The sequence below is a fragment of the Gracilinanus agilis genome, chromosome 1 (genome assembly GCF_016433145.1).
Source record: "Gracilinanus agilis isolate LMUSP501 chromosome 1, AgileGrace, whole genome shotgun sequence".
NCBI lineage: Eukaryota > Metazoa > Chordata > Mammalia > Didelphimorphia > Didelphidae > Gracilinanus > Gracilinanus agilis.
The window spans coordinates 17,308,984-17,328,166 of NC_058130.1; the positions used below are offsets into that span (position 1 = coordinate 17,308,984).

At 49.7% G+C, this 19,183-nt stretch overlaps 1 protein-coding gene across 1 annotated transcript in view; it reads left to right on the forward strand.

The window, feature by feature from the left end:
• Nucleotides 1-18,690, forward strand: part of AVL9 (AVL9 cell migration associated) — a 72,217-nt gene extending 53,527 nt beyond the window's left edge. Inside the window, exons 11-16 of the mRNA XM_044657667.1 lie at nt 7,681-7,815; nt 8,772-8,991; nt 10,161-10,278; nt 11,935-11,988; nt 12,596-12,684; nt 14,181-18,690. Coding sequence (XP_044513602.1) covers nt 7,681-7,815; nt 8,772-8,991; nt 10,161-10,278; nt 11,935-11,988; nt 12,596-12,684; nt 14,181-14,296 — 732 coding nt within the window. The 3' untranslated portion in view covers nt 14,297-18,690. The remainder of the gene's footprint in view (nt 1-7,680; nt 7,816-8,771; nt 8,992-10,160; nt 10,279-11,934; nt 11,989-12,595; nt 12,685-14,180) is intronic.
• Nucleotides 18,691-19,183: the final 493 nt, after the last annotated feature.

Genomic DNA, 19,183 nt, shown 5'->3' on the forward strand with positions numbered 1-19,183 from the left:
TAATAAGATCAAATGAAATAAGCTAGAAACCTTAAAGCTCTATGTAAATGTTAGCCATTATTAATCCTGCAACTAAAGACCCTCAGCTATGAAAGGATTTCCAAGCCCAGGATTGCCCTGTGTCCAATGCTCGGAGACAGCCTTTGGTTGGGATCAGGTGATGGTCCTTTGGGTCCCTGACTTATTGCATGCCCTGCCCCCTCCTACCCAGCCCAGCCCACGCAACATGAAACATTGGCTCCTTTTTACCTCCACTGCAAATCCCACAAGGAAAAAATGTCAGAATATTTGGGCTTTGGACCATGCTCATTTAACCCAGCTTCGGTACCCCTCTGAGACCAGGGACCATAAAAAGCTGTCGGAGCCAGGACACCCCGTGACTAGTAGAGGCCCCACCACAAGCCTTGTTCTGCCTTGCTCTTCCTTGCTCTATGCTCCCTTAGAGGGAAGAAGGACCTCAGGCCCTCCTAATCAGCAAGAAGTCATTGGCTGGCTCGCTTTGCCCCGGGTTAACAAGCCTCTCTTTCCTGGCAGCCATTCTGTATTTTGTAATTCCATGCCTGTCTGGCTCACTGTGTGGGCAGGATCTCCAAGGACTGACCAGGCCAGGTTAGGATTCGGGGAGAGGAACCACGGGCTTAAGTTGGGTCAGGTCAGAGGTCCAGAATGCAGGCACAGAGAGCCAGGCTTACCACAGTGTGAACCCAACTGCAAGGCAAGCATATATTGAACCAGGAGCAGGAGCCTGGCTCCAAGGTGTGGGTAGGCCTGAGCGTGCATGTGTGAGTAGTTGAGAGAGGGACAAGATGGGCCAGCAGAGCTCTTTCCCCCAGAGTTCTTGAAGATGGATGGTGGGAGATTGCTCACTCACACAGCCACTGTCATTTGCACTGTAAATTATAGAACATTTTGATGATGGGTTTTAAAACTGTCAGTTATAAATTGCCAGGATACTCCACCCAATTAGTTCTGACAGCTAATGCTTTCAAATCTATTTCTCTCTTCTCATAAGTAAGTGCCAAGAAGCAGTTCAGAAGTGCCTCTGAGAAGGGAGGAGAACTGAGTGGGTGATTGTGGTGAAAGGAGAGCTGCTGAGATGTCATGGAAAGAAGACAGGACTTGGGTTTGAATTCTACCTTGAGCACTTCAAGAGTCACAAATCACTTACCTGAATCTCACTATCTTCCTCTGTAAAATGAGTCCAGTAATCCTGTCTTACCCTCTTGGGGGCTCTTGAGGATAAAATGAGATTCAGGAAAGAACTTTTCAAATCCTAACTAAGTGTCAGCTGAATGTTAGTCTCCTTCCACCTCAGGGTCAATCTCCTACATCCCCGTGGCCCTAATGACCATGTGGGCCTCTCACCATGCCCTGAACAGAACCCTATCTTCCTACAGCCTTCCAGGCACCTAGATTTGCCACCTTGGGGTCAGCCTCCATGTGTCACTTTACCAAAGCTTGCCCTTTCACTTTTGACCCTCTCCCTTAAGTCCTTTTATCTCCCCTCACAGCCCTCCTCCCCTGTTGCCTTTGCAGTTGCCTCCTCATGGATGTCCTCCCTCTAGTCTTCCCTTTCCAAGCCATCCTTAATTCACCCAGCTCCCAAAGAGATGATCCTGAAGGGCCCACCTGACCCTGTCACTCATGCTCAGTAAACTTGTGTCTTCCTGTTATGTTTGGGAGCTTTCCTTGTTTGGCATCTCAAGCAGGCCTCCCCGAGCTGGCCCACCTTATTACAGCATTGCTCTGCTCCCTGTGCTCCAGAGTCCAGCCAGACTGGAAGCTCTTCACACTGGGGCCTCCCTTCCCCTTATCTTCACCTTTAGAATCCTCCTTTTCCTTCAAGGTTCTACTCAAGCTGAGTCACATGATGTCTCGTCTGTTAGAACTGAAGCTCCTTAAAGTTTGGACCATCCCATTTGTGTCTTCATCTCGCCAGGGTCAAACGCAGTACTAGGCACACAGTTTTTTCTTGGTAAATGCTTAATGGCTAGATGGATGGTTATTGAATAGACATCCATTCTTAGCCTCCAGCACCATCGATATCAGTGGTAGTAGAAACCGGTCTGGCATTAGCATCCTTATCAAAGTTCCCATTATGGCATCTTTGTATGCCATGGTTTCCAAGGAAAAATACCCAAGAGAAAAAGAAAGATGTGCGGATGTGTGTGTGTCTTAAGTGTAGTCTCGGGTCTGGGCATTTCATTTGGTTGTAAAACTAAGAGCTGTTTTCCTATTGTATTTTCTAAAGATACTGGGCTTATTTATTTCGAAACTAAAGGAGCCCTTAACCAAATATCACTGCCTTAACAAATAACTTTTCTTGATCTAACAAGATCAATTCAAAACGAGAATCTATGATCAACTAAAAATAATCCAAATAGTCTTTTAATCACTGGTGACTACATACAGATCCCTTCTAAGAGTTGACACTTCCACAAAAGCCTTTCTCCAGATCATCACATCAAAGACCCAGACCCTGACACAGGCCAGTCCCATCTTTGCCGGAGGAGCAGCCTGGCTGCCTTGGCTTTACAGCTGGAGACAACTAGGCTGGCTAAGCTAAGGAAGAGAGTGCGGAGAGGGAGAAGAAAGTGTCACATTCAGACCTAGAGTCTGACTCCTGGGTTTTGTTTTAGACTTCAGCAGATACACTCGCCATCACACTGAACCCTGAGGACTCCTTCAGCTTGGCTCAGCTCTGACAGAGTAGATGTTGGCTTCCCTGTACCATTGGGGTTTTGTGTCCTGCTCTTTCCAGCTCAGGGTTCATTTTTAATTGATAGCTAGAGAAGCATTAGATTTCCTGTGGATGTCTCATGATCTGCTGGATCTCTTTAACCAAAACCTGATTCCTGGAATGTGGCTTCACCATGGGTCAAGTATTCAAGAATCTATGGATGTTATTCTCATTCAGTAGCTCAAATTATGTTCATTAAGGCAGGGAGGGAGCCTTACCTTGCCAAGAACAAATGACTAACAAGGTTAGCTTATTCCTCATGGAATATGCAAGAGGAGAAGGGAATGAAAGGAGATCTAAGGAAGACAGAGGTGGGTAAGGGCAGATTTTTCCTGTTTCTTGATATCAGTAAGAAGTCTAGTTCATGGAAAACGAGAAAGAGAAGAGACTCTCTCATTAGAAACAGATGTAGAAGTTTTTAATTATAACTTAAAAGATGTGACTGTTTAAAATAATGAGATGTTTCCAACCAGGTTCTAAAATGCTGTTTTGTTGTGTCCTGTTATCCCAAAAGATGTCACCTTCCCACTCAGTAACTCCAGTGACTCCCTGTCCCCTTTAGGATCAAATACAGAATCCTCTATTTTGTATACAAGGGCCCTTTGTAACCTGCCCACCCCTTCCAGGCTTCTTACACCTTCTGCCCCTGCCCCCACCTCCACCCGCTCTTTGATCCAGGGACACTGGTCTCTCTGCTGTTCCACTAATGAGACACTTCGGCTGTTGGCTCTGGCTATTTTCACCGGCTGCCCCCATGCCTGGAAGGCTCTTCGAACTCATTTTCACCTCCTGGCTTCCCTGGCTTCTTTCATGTCCCAGCTAGAATCTCATCTTCTACAGGAAGCCTTTGCCAACACCTCTTATTTCTAATGCCTTCCCTCTGTCGAGTATTTCCTATTTAGCATGGAGTGGAGGGGGGAAGTATATTTGTGTGTGTGTGTCCTGTGTTGTGTGTGTATGTGTATGGTGTGCACATACATACATACATACATACATACATACATACATACATACATTGTTTGCTTGTTGTTGCCTCATCAGCCTGGGAACTCCTCAAGGGCAGTGACTGTCTTTTACCAGCCCTTTGTCTTTCTCCCAGCACTTAGCCCAGTGCCTGACATACAGCAGGCACTTCATAAATGCTTGCTGATTGACTGACAAAAGAGGAAGTGCGTGGACAAGTCATTTAACTGTTGGGCTCATTCTCCTCCTCTGTAAAATGAGGAAATTGGACTTGATGCCTTCCAAGTTCCTCCTAGCTTTGAGACTCCGAAACACACTCGAGTGACCCTCTGCCAGTCCCTTATCCTCGGGGTACCTCACACAATTCTCGGACAGGCACAGATGGAGGGAGCTCTCATGCTGAATATTCACCCATGACCTCCAGGTCTTTGTATCTGGGGAGCCCTGGAACCAAGGCTGGTGGATGTGTGTTGGACAAACCACTGGTTCCCCGCTGTCTTCCAACCTTTAGGGATCTTGTTAACATTTACAAAAGTTGCAGCCCCCTGCCCCCCTCCAAAGGTTGTTGTGAATTCAGTCATGCTTTGAAATGAATTTGTAGTTTATTCATCATCACACCATCTGTCTATATTGGAAACAGTCCTCTCTGGGTGTGCTTCACCGTATTGATTCCGGCTGTTTATTTCTTCTCCTGAGCCTGCTAATGAGCTGGCTGGAGCTGCTTTGCAGCCCCCACAGGAGGGAAGGCCAAGCAGAACGGTACAAGTTTTGGCTCACTTTAGGACTTGGACATCCGTGCGGTTAGGGCCCTGAGTCACCCTGCCTCACAACTTTGATCAACTCAGCAAGCATTTATTAAGCCTCTCCTGTGTACCAGCAATCATTCAAGCCGTTTGGCATAGGGAGCAGGCCTGGCCCTGTGGCTTCAGTGGCCCCAGGGACTTCTAGAAAGGAAGGAAGACCTCCACCGAGGCAGGGCAACACTTGCCCTGTAGCTCCAGCCTTAGACACTTGCCCTGAGTCACACAGCTAGGATGTGTCAGAAGCAAGAACTTGAACTCAGAGCTTCCCAGCCTTGACTACAAGTCATTTCTGAACTTGAGACACCACATAAAGATGGGTACTTCCAGAGATGTAATAGAACAGGTATAATAGAGGATTGTACGTCATACTACCAATCTCTTAGAGAAAGCTTGCCTCTCTCTTTAAGCAGATTGTCAGCTTACTACGTAGCTTGCAAAAATTGCCCTCCTTCCCTGTGATGACTTCTCTTCTTCCTTGGCCCGTGCATTCATAAAGAAAAAACTTCAGTGACCCACATTTCTTTCTTTTTTGGATAACCCTCACCTTCCCCTCCCCAACTCACCAACAGCAGTCCATTCTAGTGTGTTCACCTGCCACCTCCAGCTTTGAATTACTCCTACCATCCACACAACCTCCACAGGACTCTCACTGCAGCTAGTTCCATCACCCTTACTGTCCCTCTCTCCATAGTGGCTCTTCAGACCTTTCCATCCTCACACCTTCCATGACTTTACTGTGAGCTCACTTCTTATCCTCCTTCCTCATTTCCTGTCATTCATGTTCCTTCTGCTCTTATTTCCTCCTTTCCTCCTGTCTCATATGAAAAGGCGGTCTTTCTTTTTGCCTTTCTCCCTGCACAGGTGATCCCATCCCATCCTGGCTTCTCTAAGCAGATTGCCTTTCTGTCTTCCCCACTCTGTCACCCATCTGCTGGCCTTCCCTACTGCCTGCAAATATGCCCCCAGTCACTTTCATCCAATAGTTATGCCTTTTGTGACCAAACTTCTTGAGAAAGCTATCTCCTGGCCTCTCGCCTCCTCCCTCTACAATTCAGCTTCTGACTCCAGCATTCTACCCAAACCACTCTCTCCAAATTTTCCAACTCCATTGGCCTTTCTTCAGTCCTTATCCTTGCCTTCTCTGAAGCCTTTCACACTATTGATCAGCTTTTTCTACTGGATACTCTCTTCTCTCAGGGTTTTCAGGATCCCCTGCCTCCTGGCTCTCCTATCTGACTGTGGCTTCCCAGTCACCTTGGATGGATTCATCCACTAACTTTAGGCTCCCCACAGGACTCGCTCTGTCCTGGGTCCTTGTCCCTTCTCCCTTTGTACTACTTCACTTGGTGATCTCCTCAGTTCCCACGAACTTCATGATCATCTCTTAAGCTGATGATTCTCAGATCTGCCTGTCCTGCCATAACTCCTCTGCTGACCTAAGGTCTCTCAATCCGCCTGCCTTTCCGACATCTCAGTGTCCAGAAGACATCTTAACCTCATCTCCAAAACTGGACTCATTATCTTTGCCTCTCAACCCTCCCCCCCTTCTTCCTATTTCCCCTATAACATAGAGGACAACCCAGTCCTCCCAATCTGTCAGACTCACAACCTAGGAGTCATCCTGGACTCCTCTCTGTGTCCTTCCTTCCCCCCCATATTGAAGAGGTTGCCACGGTCTGGTGACTTCCACCTTTGCAACATCTCTAAAATAAACTCCCTTCTCTCCTCTGGCACTGCCACTCCCCTGGGGCAGGTCCTTACCACCTCACACCTGAACTATTGCAGTAGCTGCTGAGGGATTCTGCCTGCCATAAGTCTCTCTGCTATCCAGACCATCCTCTATTCAGTCACTAAAGTCATTTTCCCAAAGCCCAGGTCTGATTATGTCACCTCCCTACTAATAAACTCCAGTGGTTCCCTGTAACTTCCAGGATCAAATATGAGATAACCATTTTGGCATTCAAAGCCCTTTAGAACCCATCCCCCTCCTTCCTCTCCAGTCTTCTTACACCTCACTTCCCAGTACATACTCCTCAGTCCAGTGACTTGGGCCTGCCTCAGGTGTTTCACAAACAAGATCCTCCGTCTCTCAACTCTGGGCATTTTCTTTGCTTGTTCTCCATATCTGGAAGGCTCTCCCTCATTTTTGCCTCCTGAATTCCTTCAAATTCTAAAATCTCACTCTCTGTAATAAACCTTTCCCAACCCCTGTAATTCTGGTTCTTCTTTCTCTCTCTTAATTATCTCCTATTTATGAGATAGGTATGAATGTATCTCATTGGTAAGTAGTCGTTTGCTTGTTTTTAGATTGTTTTTAGCTCCTTGAAGAGGGGCGCTGGCTTTTACCTCCTTTTGTATCCTGAGCACTTAGCACAGGGCCTGGCACAAAAACGCTGCTTAATATGTGTTTATTGCCTGATTGGCTGAGCTAGCCCCACTCACCCAAAGGGGAAAGGACTTGCCAAAAGACAACCTAAAGGGGCAGCTGGGTAGTTCAATGGATGGAGAGCCAGGCCTAGAGATGGGAGGTCCTGGGTTCAAATCTGGCCTCAGACACTTCCCAGCTGTGTGACCCTGGGCAAGTCACTTGACCCTCATTGCCCACCCTTACTTACCACTCTTCTGCCTTGGAACCAATACACAGAAGTTAAGGGTTTAAAAAAAAAAAAAAGACAACCTAAAGTCAGTCACTCGGGATCACCAGGGATCAGTCAACAATAAAAAAATGGCATTGACAGCCCATGAGTCAAGGTTCCCAAACCGAATGGAAAGCCAACGGTACCCAGTTCAGATAGTCTTCCCAGAAAACCTTCTGGTGCCACACTCAGCACTTAAATGTTATCAGTTTATTTTTACATCAGCTACATTTCCCAACGTATCCCTTCTCCAGCACCTCTAGTTTTTAGAACAAAAAGAATAAACAACAAGACCGCCATATGGAAAGAGCTGACTATGTGTTTGCCATCCATAAGCCCCGACTTCCACCCTTGCCCAGAGTGGAGACCATAGCCAGGATGTCACAAGAGGAAGCAGACCTTTTACATGGTCTTCCCATAGGGGCAGTTCATGGGGTCTCAGGTCATCTCTCCAGGGGTTTCTCCCACAATGGTTTAATAGTGAAGAAGGAAGATGTTGCTTCCTTTCATGCTATTCCTGTTTTCCTTCCATTCCCAGGGCTATCTCTGTCTGCCATACATGGCATTGCAGCAACATCACCTTCTCTCTGACGTCACTGTCCGAGGATTTGTTGCAGGGGCGACCAACGTTCTTTTTCGGCAGCAGAAACACCTCAGTGATGCCGTTGTAGAAGTATGTCCTGCGTGTAGGGAACAGAACAAAGAAATGGGGGGTCGTGTGGGCAGAAGACAGATGTCCTTGGACTCTGAGGGGGTTGCAGTCCTCAGAGTGGGCATGGACATATGGAGGAGGCCACCAGAATGTCTGCCACACTTGTGTAACTTTTAAAACTTGTTTGTAGCAAAGGTCGGGGTCACTTTCTCACGTTTCTGGCTTAAACTCTGGTTCTCTCGTAGCTTAAAGAAGGTCAAAGCCAGAAATAAATATTCTAAGTTTTTTTTCATGTGTCCCTCAGTGGTAAGATGTAACTCACTGGCTCCATTGAAGTAGCTGTGCTAGATTGTTGGGGGCCACTACAAGATGTGCCCTTTGGAGTTAGAAGGGCTGACAGACAGTTATACCTCAGTGCAGTTAGGGTGAGTTTATAAGTTTCAGAAAAGAAAAGAATTTAAGGGAGAGAAATTCTGGATTTTATTTCAGTGATAGCCTTCCTTACTTGGGAGGCCATGTAGTACTGAGAGAACTCGGAGCTCCCAGCCAGGCCTCAGTTCAGGCTTGCTTGCCTCCCTGTCACCTGCATGACTGGGGCCTGCCTGGGTCACCTCTCTCCTTCCAGCTCCAAGTCGATGAGCCCTGTGCTCCTTGGCCTGGCTCTCTTAGATCAGGAGTTCCTTGCCTTTTGTGTCATTAGCCCCCATGGCAGTCTGGTGAAACCTGTGGACTCCTTCTCAGAATCAGGTTTTCCCCTAATTGAAGGGAGTGCTCGATTGAGTCAAAGGTTCATGAAAACACAGGGGTAATTTTTCCCCCATCCAAGTTCATGAGCCCCTCTACAGTTCAACTCCCTCCGGACCTTTGGGGGTGGTGAGCCCCAGCATCAGGACCCCTCCCCTATTTTAGATCCTCGTTGGGTTTTTCCAGTGTGCAACATCCCCTAACGATGATACCCACATGTACACGCCTCCCAGGTAGAAGAAGCAGCTGTTCACATCCATGACCCAGAGCTGAGGAAAATTCTGAGCCCAACCACGGCCGACCTGAGGTTTGCTGACCATTTGGTGAAGCATGTGACTGAGAACAGGGACGACGTGTTCCTGGACGGGACGGGTTGGGAGGGAGGCGACGAGTGGATCCGGGCACAGTTTGCTGTCTACGTCCATGCCCTACTTGCAGCCTCACTGCAGTTAGGTAAGAACCCAGCCAGATTGGGGGCCTGCAGAGAGGGCAGAGAGTAAACTTTGGGCTCAAGCTTGTAACCCAGAGCACCTCTAATTACAAAGGCCAGCTTTAAATGGACCAAAATCCAGTATCCTTCTCTGGCGGCGAAGCTGTCTTGGCAATACAGAGAGACAGACCGCCTCACACATCCCTTGTGGAATGTCCAGGGGCATCCCGGGCTCCTCCCTACTCTGGTGGACTGAGCTCTGGAGATGGGTGTCACTGATGGCCTCAGGACCCCACTGCCCCTCTGCCTGGCCCTTCTCTGCGTCACTCATTTGAATTTCTCCAGACTCTCCCAGTCTTCATTTTTGTGAGAAAGCCGAGTGTCAAGTATTCCCATTGCTGTGATCTTTGTGAGTGGCCCTGGATTGAATCTCTGAAGCTGGGGAATACTGGGCAAGCCCCTTCCCCTGTCCACAATTCTTTCCTTCCTCAGCTGTAAGATGAGGTGTTTGACTAACAGATCCACTCAGGGGCTTACCATGAGCTGGTTGTTGTCCCACCTTTAGAGCTGAGGAAACTGAGGTGCCAGAAGGTCCAATAAGTGACCTGGAATCAGTAAGTCTCTGACAAAGCAGAGTGTGCCCACATTCTCCCATCTCACCACATAGCCACATGAGGGATGACTGCCTTTTCTTAACAGTTGGCTCACCATTGGGCTGCCAGTGGCCATTAGTGGGGGGATTCAATTAAAAGAGGACATTCATCGCAGGAAATGAATTGGAGAAGACAGACTTAGCGACTGCAGCCACACGTCCTTCTGAGGGTTCTATTTTCCCTTTAAAGCAAGTCTTGTACCCTTAGGAAGCAGCAGTCCTTCCTGGCTTCCAGCAAGAGCAGAGCCACAGGGAAGTCTCCCCACATGAATAAGAAAGTGGAATTGGGGTTGTTAGACAGGCTCATGTGTGGGCATCCTTGGTCAGCCTGGACTTAGTGAGGCGGGGGTCTCGGTCATTAGTCCAGTCTAACTGAACGGGTTTTCAATAAAGTGGTTTCCTGTGGAAAGTGGCCTTGCAGAGGAGACCGTTAAAGGCCCACGTGGTTGAGGGCGAGGGGGGCAGTTCTTTGGGGAAGATTTGGCTTCCCTTGGACCGGGAGCAGCACTATTCATCCTGAATCAAACGTTTCCTTGGCAGATAATGAAAAGATGCTCTCAGACTATGGGACAACCTTTGTAGCAGCTTGGAAGAATACACACAATTATAGGGTCTGGAACAGCAACCGACATCCGGCTCTGGCAGAAATAAACCCAAAGTAAGAAACTTGTTGGGTGAGGGAGGGGGAGAATGACACTAGAATCATTCAGAGGGGCCGTGATCTCATCAGCCAGGAAGTTCACCACACCGAGCTCCCAGTGTAGTAGAGGCCTTCCTAGTTGGTGCTCTCCCCACCAGCTCCTCCTCTGGGTCAGGCATTTCTTGGACAGCTCACCCCTCTCCGGGGCTTCATGCATACCCAGCCTGCTCTGTCCTTGCTCATGCTGTCACAACAGCCCCTCTCCCCCAGGCCCCCATCTCCATGCATCCCCCTGCCTCCACCTCCCAACCCCTGGCTGCCTCGAGGCTCAGCTGGAGCCTCCATCCCTCCCAAGAGCCTACAGAGACACAGGATTTACCTCCTGTAGACCTACTTATATGCAGAATGTCTTCTCAATTAGAGTGCAAGTGCCTTGAGGACAGGGACTGGTTCTCTGTATCCCTGGTCCGAAGCAATGGCTTATTGAGTGAAGGAACAAGGTAGCCATCTCACAGCACCAGTCAATATTGGGCCCTTTTTTCCTGGGAGGTTTCCCATGGCAACCCTTGTCACTTTGGTTCATTCTGGTGCCAACGCTTTCTCCGATAGTAGACTCCAAGGCCTGTATTTCTGGGAGCCGGGCCCTTCTGCAGAGGTCCCATGGATTCTCCATCTGTCTGGGTGTCAGTCTGGGTGACTGGCATCCTGCATCCACTTGGTTTTAGGAGGACCATTAGGCCAGACTCTTCAGAGTGCTTCTGCCTTGCCTACAAGGCTCTGGAGCGTTCTGAAGCTTAATGCACTCAGCACACAGGATCATCAGGGCTCTGTGCTGAAGCTCCATTTTGGGGGACCCAACCACCCTCTCTCCAAATTTAAACACCCCACTCTGAGGCAGATGGCCAGGAATGGAGGCACAAGCCCTGCCTGGGGCTTCAGGGACAAACACCAAACTCTGCGGCCAGGCAGAGTGACAGGGCAGATGCCACGTGGGCATGTAGATGTCTACCTTCTGCTCTGCCCACTCACCTGTTTAAAGGACTTCAGTCTGTGGTCCTGGCTTCATCTCCTCCTAAATCTATGTAACCCAGCAGCTGCTGGTACAGTGCCCAGGGTGCCAGGCCTGAGGGCCAGAAGACCCAACTTCCAATCCAGCTCTGACACTTTCTAGCTGGGTGACCCGGGGCAAGTCCCTTTATCCCTGTTTGCCTCAGTTTTCTCAGCTGTAAAATGGGGATAATCATAGCACTGACCCCCCCCTCCCCCAAGGTTGTTAAGGATTCAGTGAGATAAAACTGGCAAAAAGTCCTTGGCATAGTGCCTGGCACACAGTCAGTGCTCCAGAAATGCTTCTTCTTTCCCTCATCCACGCTTTAGCATTTCCCTTCACACCCCCAGATTCTGCTTGGTGAAGCCTCACCATTTTCCAGGGCAGAGCCCAGCTTCCTGGGTGAAACCTTTTCTCATTCCCATCCCCCATCTCGTAGTGCTGCCTCTAGCCCCTTCCTGGGGACTCGGTAGATTCTCACCTGGGTTATGCCTTATCTCCCCTTTAGCTGACCAGACCCCAGAAGCCAGGGACTGTGGGACTGGCATTGGGCCCCCAGCTGCCCCTTGCCCACAGCCGGTGCCTCACGAATGGAACAGTCAAAATTGTGCCCCTTTGTCTTGCAGCCATCCCTTTCAGGGCCAGTATTCGGTGTCAGACGTGAAGTTGCGATTCTCACAGTGAGTGTTGTGTCTGGATGACCTGTAGAGAAGCCCCTGGGTCTGGGCGTGGTCTGTGGTCAAGCTGGCCAGTTTCGGCCTGTGTGGGGATCTTTTAAAAAATTTGAAGGGCCTCAGAGGGGCTTCAGCAGTGGCACAGTCTGCGGTCTGCTCGTTGGTGACTATTCTCCAGCCAGCCATGCTTTTCCTGCCCCGGGGCCCCAGGGGATGCCTTTATCTTGGAGAAGTCACTTTGGGTGGGGGGAGCCGATGGCCCATGGCTCACCTTGCCTCTCCCTGCTTGCTCGCTGCCTTTAGGGAGGCGCATCATGATCAGGATTGCTATCTGAAGTGCCCGCAGCTGGCATGTCCCAGTCTTAAAGGTCCCAAGTCACTGGCCTTTTCCACAAGAGGAAATGTTTGAGAGACACGGCCTTGAGCCTGTAAAATGGAAATAAGAACCCCTCTCCAGCAGGTCAGCTTCTTGGGAAGAAAGGCCTTCAGCTAAACCATCAGCGTGCCATCCTCTTCCCTGGCCACGTTGAGGATCCTGGCGGTATCAGGTGGTTGGAGCACGTGGGTGGTGGCCTTCTGGGGGTGCCTAACACATCCGACTTCTTGTACCCAGCTCTGTCCAGAACAGTGAACGAGGCAAAAAGATCGGGAACGCCATGGTCACGACAAGTCGGAACGTCGTACAGACTGGAAAAGCTGTTGGTAAGACGTCCACCCCCCTAGGACGAAGGAAGAGCTTGGCCATGGCTGAGCTTCTCAAAGTTGGGTGCAGTGACAGATTGTGTTTTGGCGTGGTTGGACCAACCTAAAGAAAAGCCAAAAAAGAGGGATAGCCCCCGGAGTCTATGCAGCCTCACACTTACTGGGTATTTTGTTTTATTTTTTCCAGAGAAAAGGAGACCCTTTGCTTCTTTTTTTTTTAAATCCCTCACCTTCCATCTTAGAATCAATACCATGTATCAGCTTCAAGGCAGAAGAGCAGTAAGGGCTAGGCATTGGGGTTTAAGTGACTTGCCCAGGGTCACAGAGCTAGGAAGAGTATGGAGTCAAATTTGAACCCAGGACCTCCCATCTCTAGGCCTGACTTCCTATCCACTGAGCCATTTAGCTGTCCCCAGGCTGTTCACTTTTACAAGTGACGGTCACCCAACTTTACCCCTTTTGCCTTATGTGTCTAAACTTGTCCTACTTCATCTCCAACCCCGGCTCTCCTTGGCCTCCTTTTCCTCTTCTGTAAAATGCTCTTCCATCCCCATCTTCACTGAGTCTGTGTCCCCAGCATTCCCCGGGGCCATCAGCCCTTCAGGACAAGTAGGGGCCCCCTTTGGCAACTTCGGGGGTCCTCTGTTGATTCCCATTTAGAATTCAGTCAGACATTCGGTTCATTACCCAAGCAGCTCTCACCAGGCACCAAATGAGAGGCCCGGCCCAGCTGAGGATAATCATGGCCTCGCAGTTGGGGGCAATAACACTAAGAACCTACTCGAGCGTCTGGCTCACGCTCTGCCGCCATGTTGTCTTTCCTCCGTGCCCTGGGGAGCGCCGTATCGGAGGCCGGCTCCCCCGGCACGTGGGGATGAGCACGGACTGTTCATTAGGGGCCGCTTCTTCCTCAGGGGCGGGCAGCCGGCAGCATATGTTCAGAGCTGCTTCATGCCACCAACATGGTGCCATTCATTAGGGTCTGAATGCCTGATGGGATGCTGGGACACACTGTCGCTGAGTCCTTACCGTGGTACAGTCAGAAAGCACGAGAAGTCAGGCTCGAAAAAGGCTTCTGCCAAGAAACTAATTAGCCACCTGCTTGTCCATGATGTGCCCGTGAGGTGTGGAATCATCCTTGTACTTTCTTCCTCCTTATTGCTGATGTGGGACATTGCTCATCCTGGGATAGGAGTCTTAGCCCGCTTTTCAGGGCGTCCAGGAACTTGGAGGAGGACCAAATCCCTCTTTGTTTGCACACCCCCCCAGTGAACATTGTCATTTCCTTCAGTCCCTTATCCTGAGGAGTCCATAGGTTTCACCAGACTAGCCATCACCCAAAGGCATTAGAAGCCCTCATCTACCATATGCCAGGACACGCCGATTCTCCCTTTCCCGCTACCGACCTCCAGCCACCTGAAGTTTGGAAGTTTAGGCAGCTGGTGAGGGTTTTCACCCCTAAAAGAACTAAAGTCTTTCTTCCTTTCCATGTCCAGGCCAGTCTGTTGGTGGAGCATTGTCCAGTGCAAGGACGGCCATGTCCTTGTGGCTTTCCACTTTGACCCAGTCGGCCACGCCAGGGCTCCCAGATCCACCAGATGACAAACACTGAGAGCTGTGGCCGGAGCCTGCTGGGAGACCGGATCTGTCTGCAACCTTCAGGTCACTAGATCTGTACACGGGGGACCAGTGCTGGACTGTGGAGCGGCCCATGTAGTCACCGGTTATTTTCTGTGTGTTTTTAATACACGTGTTGCCCAATTTGAGTGTCTAGGGAATGGCCAGTATGCGGTTGCTATCCAGAATGTTGATGCACATTGACTACTTTTATTTAATCTGAGCCTTTCTAGGAAATGGACCAACTGATGGTTTGGATTTCCTGATTTTGTACATTTATTTGTCTACAGAAGTTGCTTATGTAAATTATAGTTATTTTTTGCCTTTTGGATAGCCAAATGCATATTATAATTTGTCCATTAAAAATAATAATATATATATCAGTTCCTCTCAAATTGGGCCCATAATTGTTACCTGGCCCTTGGCTTTATACGTTTTGAGCCCTTTGCTGGTGGACTTGGTTTTTTCTATTTTATTCTATTCTAAATTAATTTGAGCAGAACTATAGATTCATCCTTACAGGAGATGTATAAATTCGGTCTTTTACCCCCACCACGTCCTTTCCTTCTCCCAACATAATCACACTCAGAGGTAATGGTGGGGGAAGGTGAGGCTTTGGAAGTTGACCATCTAATCTTCAATCATGGGTGCCCACCCCTGCCTGCCCTCCAGCCCCCTTGCCTTTTCCTAGTTCTGTCTCAGAAGGTAAGAGAAGGCAAGGCTACAATTTGACGGTTGGAACTGGGCCGGGGCTATTGGAAACTACTGTTTGCCCCAGGCTGTGTTTTTCAAGCTTTCTGCTATTGGTGTCCGCCTGACCCTGGCCATTTAGAATCTTTTAGATATACTGATGTATGGCTGAACTCCATGCCTTCTGCTTTCTCCCTTCCTCCCCAACTGAAAGTCATCCTCCTCGATGTGTGTTCAAGAGAACAAAGACTCTGTGTAAAGTAGGAATACCCTGTCAGGGCAAATTTGAATAATGTTGATGTTAAAGGGACAGTGAGGGAGCTGGGGGACCATCAGAAGGCTTCAGGTTTGTGCAGAGGCATGTGAAATACTCTGCTTGCCTCTAAAGGCTTCCCATCATCTCGTCCCCTTTCTGACTGGCCAAAGGGCTCTGGGAGAAGTGTTCTTGGGGACCAGTTCAACATTTTAGTAAGCCACCCCTTTTGTATTTGTACAAGAGTGAAGTCCTAACCCAGCTTGTGGCATGAGATCCTGGGAGAAGCTCTTTCCTAGCCCTCCATCTAAAAAAGCCATTGGACTTCTCAGTTCCTCAGCATCAAATGCTTTTATGAAGATATTGCCTCTCAAGGAGCCTGGACCCTTGCCGTCCTCTCCAAACACTCCATCGGGGCCAGGGCCATACTTCCTGCCCCTCTCCTACTTGATTACAGGAACAGACTCCAGGGTTGTGGACGGTGATCGATGAAGGGAATAGGAGCATCCCAGCCCCCCTCTAGGATTAGTGCCGAGGTGTCTTGCTTCCACTCCTCAGACCTGGTAGGGAACAACCACTTGGCCACCCGTGTTCTTCTCCCAGAAGATTGTGTGAAGGGAAAGCTGTGCCATTCCCCAAGAAGCTACGAAGTCAGTTCGGCGCTGAGACTCCTCTAGTGTTTGCCCTGGAAACACGGTCCTTCCCAAGTCCCTACCCCAAGCTGGGAGTTTCAGGAGCGATCTGTCATCACCCCTTAAAATACTGCACATTCACCCTAGGCCAGAGCTCGGGGAAGGGTCAGAGAGCTGCGGCTCTTTTGTCCAAAGAACTGCCATGAGGTGGAAGAAGTCACAGGCCTCCTGACTACCCAGGAGTGACAAGCCCATTCTGCAGCTGAGCTAGGCTAGAAGGAGCCCAACTTGCGTGGAAATATGCACCTCAGATGCACTTTCCATTAGCATTTCAGTGCAGAAAACTTCAACTCTTTGAAGAAAAGACCATCAGTGAATAGACTGAACATGATCCATGAACAGAGGAGGAGGTGTGGGGCTGAGTGGAGACCCTGGCTCTGCCCTTCTGCAACTCGTGTCCTCATGGGGCTTCTAGGCACCTCAAGAAAGAAGGTGGCACAGAAATAGATAACAGCTCAAGACTAGTTTCCAGCAAAGGCCTCTTTTTGTGGCCATTTCATCCTTAGCCAAGGAATGCATTTTTCCCGTGGATCGTTGGTGGTCTAGCAGGGAACCAGGTGGCAGGGGGTCCAGATTCTGGCCTGGGGACCGGCTTTAGAAGTGTATGACTGGCGCAGCACTCTCCCACATCCGCCCGTGCCCTCTGGCCATCTTTTTGCCACAGTGACAGTAAAGTTGGGAGGTTTAAGGGCATGCATTGAAGACTGGCCAGAAGTGCACACAGATGGTGGACTTTATTTAAAAGCTCCAGAAATGAGCCTCCCCATCCAGCCACTGGGCAGGAGTGCACACCCTTTCTCCATCTTCAAGCGGTCCCCATACGGACACTGGTGGCGCAGGGTCTGAGAAAACATTGCTTTTCATTCCATATAGACCCCTTCGTAGTGAGGATTATGTCAACTGGCATATGTGTTGGGAGAGGCCAAGTGGTGCCACACCAGAAAGAAGATAACACTCAAATGAAGGCTGATCATCATTTTGTAGAATCTACAGCGACTCCCCCCCACACAAGACATCCTATAATCATCACCTGCATGTATCTGCATATTCGGTAGAATTCTGCCCCTTCCCTCATCCGACTTGTCAGCTCCTCAGACTAAGATCATTCATAGACTCCTTTTGCTTAAAAAAAAAAAACCACTTCTTTAAAGCAACAACCATACAGCAGTGGCATACTTTGAGGGGAAGCTGAGCCCCAGGATCCCATGTTTCACAAGGAAATCCGTGTTCACAACTATTCGGATGATGTTCTTCTTGTGGTGGCGTCCAAGGGGTTAGGAAGGGGAGACTCCTGGGATCAGCAAGGAGCCCCTCCATCCAGGCTGAAAGAAAGGTTTGTAGGCTCCTGGTCTAGACTATGGAGAGCAGCATCTCATCCTCGGTTAATGACCTGAGAGTTGAAGGTTTCCAGTGAAGAGACGCTGTTCTCCGCGAGTAGCCAGGCGTGTGGGAAGGGGTGGTTTGTAGTAAATGGGACAAGCGGTGGGCAAGACTGAGAGCGTCCGGCCAGAGGTGTGTTTCTTCAGCAGCCCTGCATGAACCTGGTACACCAGAGTCCTTCATCCCCTGGCCCTGTCCTTTGGGGATCGATGTCCCTGAGGCTTGTGGGACACCTGCACGTGGTTGGGATGGCGCAGCATAGAAGCTGGTCCCTGGTCAGACAGTGCAGGGGGAGACGGGACAACAGCCCCCCCCCCCCACTCTGGTTGGTTTCTCTGAGTTTGCTGGTAGCTTCCGTGGGTTAGGTTGGGGGCAGAGGGCAGGCCTGCATTTTTTTAGTGTTCTAATCCTTTGTTAGATCCTGTCTGTCCTACCCGGTCCTCTTGGGGGGGAGCCACAGATGTAGCCCCTAACTCTCAGCTTTCACTACAGGAAGGCAGGAATGGGAGTTTCTCCTTCAAAATCTTCTGACGTGGAACCTGGAAAGGTTCTTCTCACCAGGTCCGACCCTCTGTAAGTAGCCATCAAGGACAGTAAAGAGAAATAAAGATGGAGTTTCTTAGCATGCCAGGAGCCGTGTTTTACAAAGGACTTGCTGATGCCATCATGATGCCGGTTCCACATCGGAATCCTCCAAAACAAGCTACAGGCATGCCTAGAAACTGGTACATTTCCTCAAATATGAATGCGTTTGGATTTTGCAGAACCGCTTTCAAGTTTGCCTTTTTCCTTGCTGGTTAAAGAAGGGAGGCTCAATTGGAATCATGTAAATGGGGCACCGTCTACTCGGTTCCTTTCCAGCTTCCACTGTCCTCTGCCCTCTCTCGTGTGTACTGTGAGCTTTTCAGAATTTTTTTTTTTTTTTTTACTGTAGGATAACCCCAGGCTGATGCTGGGGTGGCAAAACATGATTGAATGTCTCCAAAGACTTCCATGTTTGGAGGCCCATTTTACACGCTGTTCTTGAACCATTTTGGTGTTTTACAGCTGGACCAATCGGATTAGAAAATCAGACTGTCCACGCTGGTGATTCCCCGGCTGCTGTGTCCAAGGCCCAGAGAAAGGGGAGATGAATTAAAGAGGAGGTGAAGCTTTTAGTGGTTTGAGGCAGATGGGACATAGCCCAGGAGGGTCTGTAGGTCCCGGAGATGGGTCTCCCTTCAGTAGTGAGCTTATCATTTGAGCGCAGGCTCGTAAAAATGTCTTCAAACTGTAAATCACATTGTCTAATCATGCCAACTTGTGAAGCCCCCGGGGCATCTTTTTATTCTTTCAAAACCGAATAAAATCGCAGTGTTCCTGCCCTGCCTTCACCGTGCTTGACTCGTCTTTCCTCCCTCTGGCTTCCCCCCAGAACCCATGAATGGGCACACGGAATGTCTCCTGCATTGTCTCTTTTGGGCACCCGCCTCCCTCGGGTTTGGAGGACCAGCTGCGGCCCGGGATTTGGAGTCCTGGGAGGCCCAAGATGAGATCCACATAGTCCAGCGTCCAGGGCTGGTCCTCTGATGCTCTGGCCTGGGACCCAGAAGAAGAGGCCTCTGCGTCCTCCTCAGTGTTTGTAATTCCATGTCTGCGGCCTGCCCTCACTTTCCTCCCCTCCCCCGGCCTCCCCATTCTCCCCCAGCCAAACAGTCTTGGTGTAGGCCCTGGGATGCTGCCCCTTGGGGGGGTCTCCGCTGCCCCTCCCCCCCATTTTCCAGCTGGCCTAGCAAGCTGCTGCTGTGGGCCTCGGCCTGCCTCCCCACCCCGCTGCTGCCTTTGTTCTTGGGGCTGTTGCCGGTTAAAAGGAAGCCTTGCTCCCTGT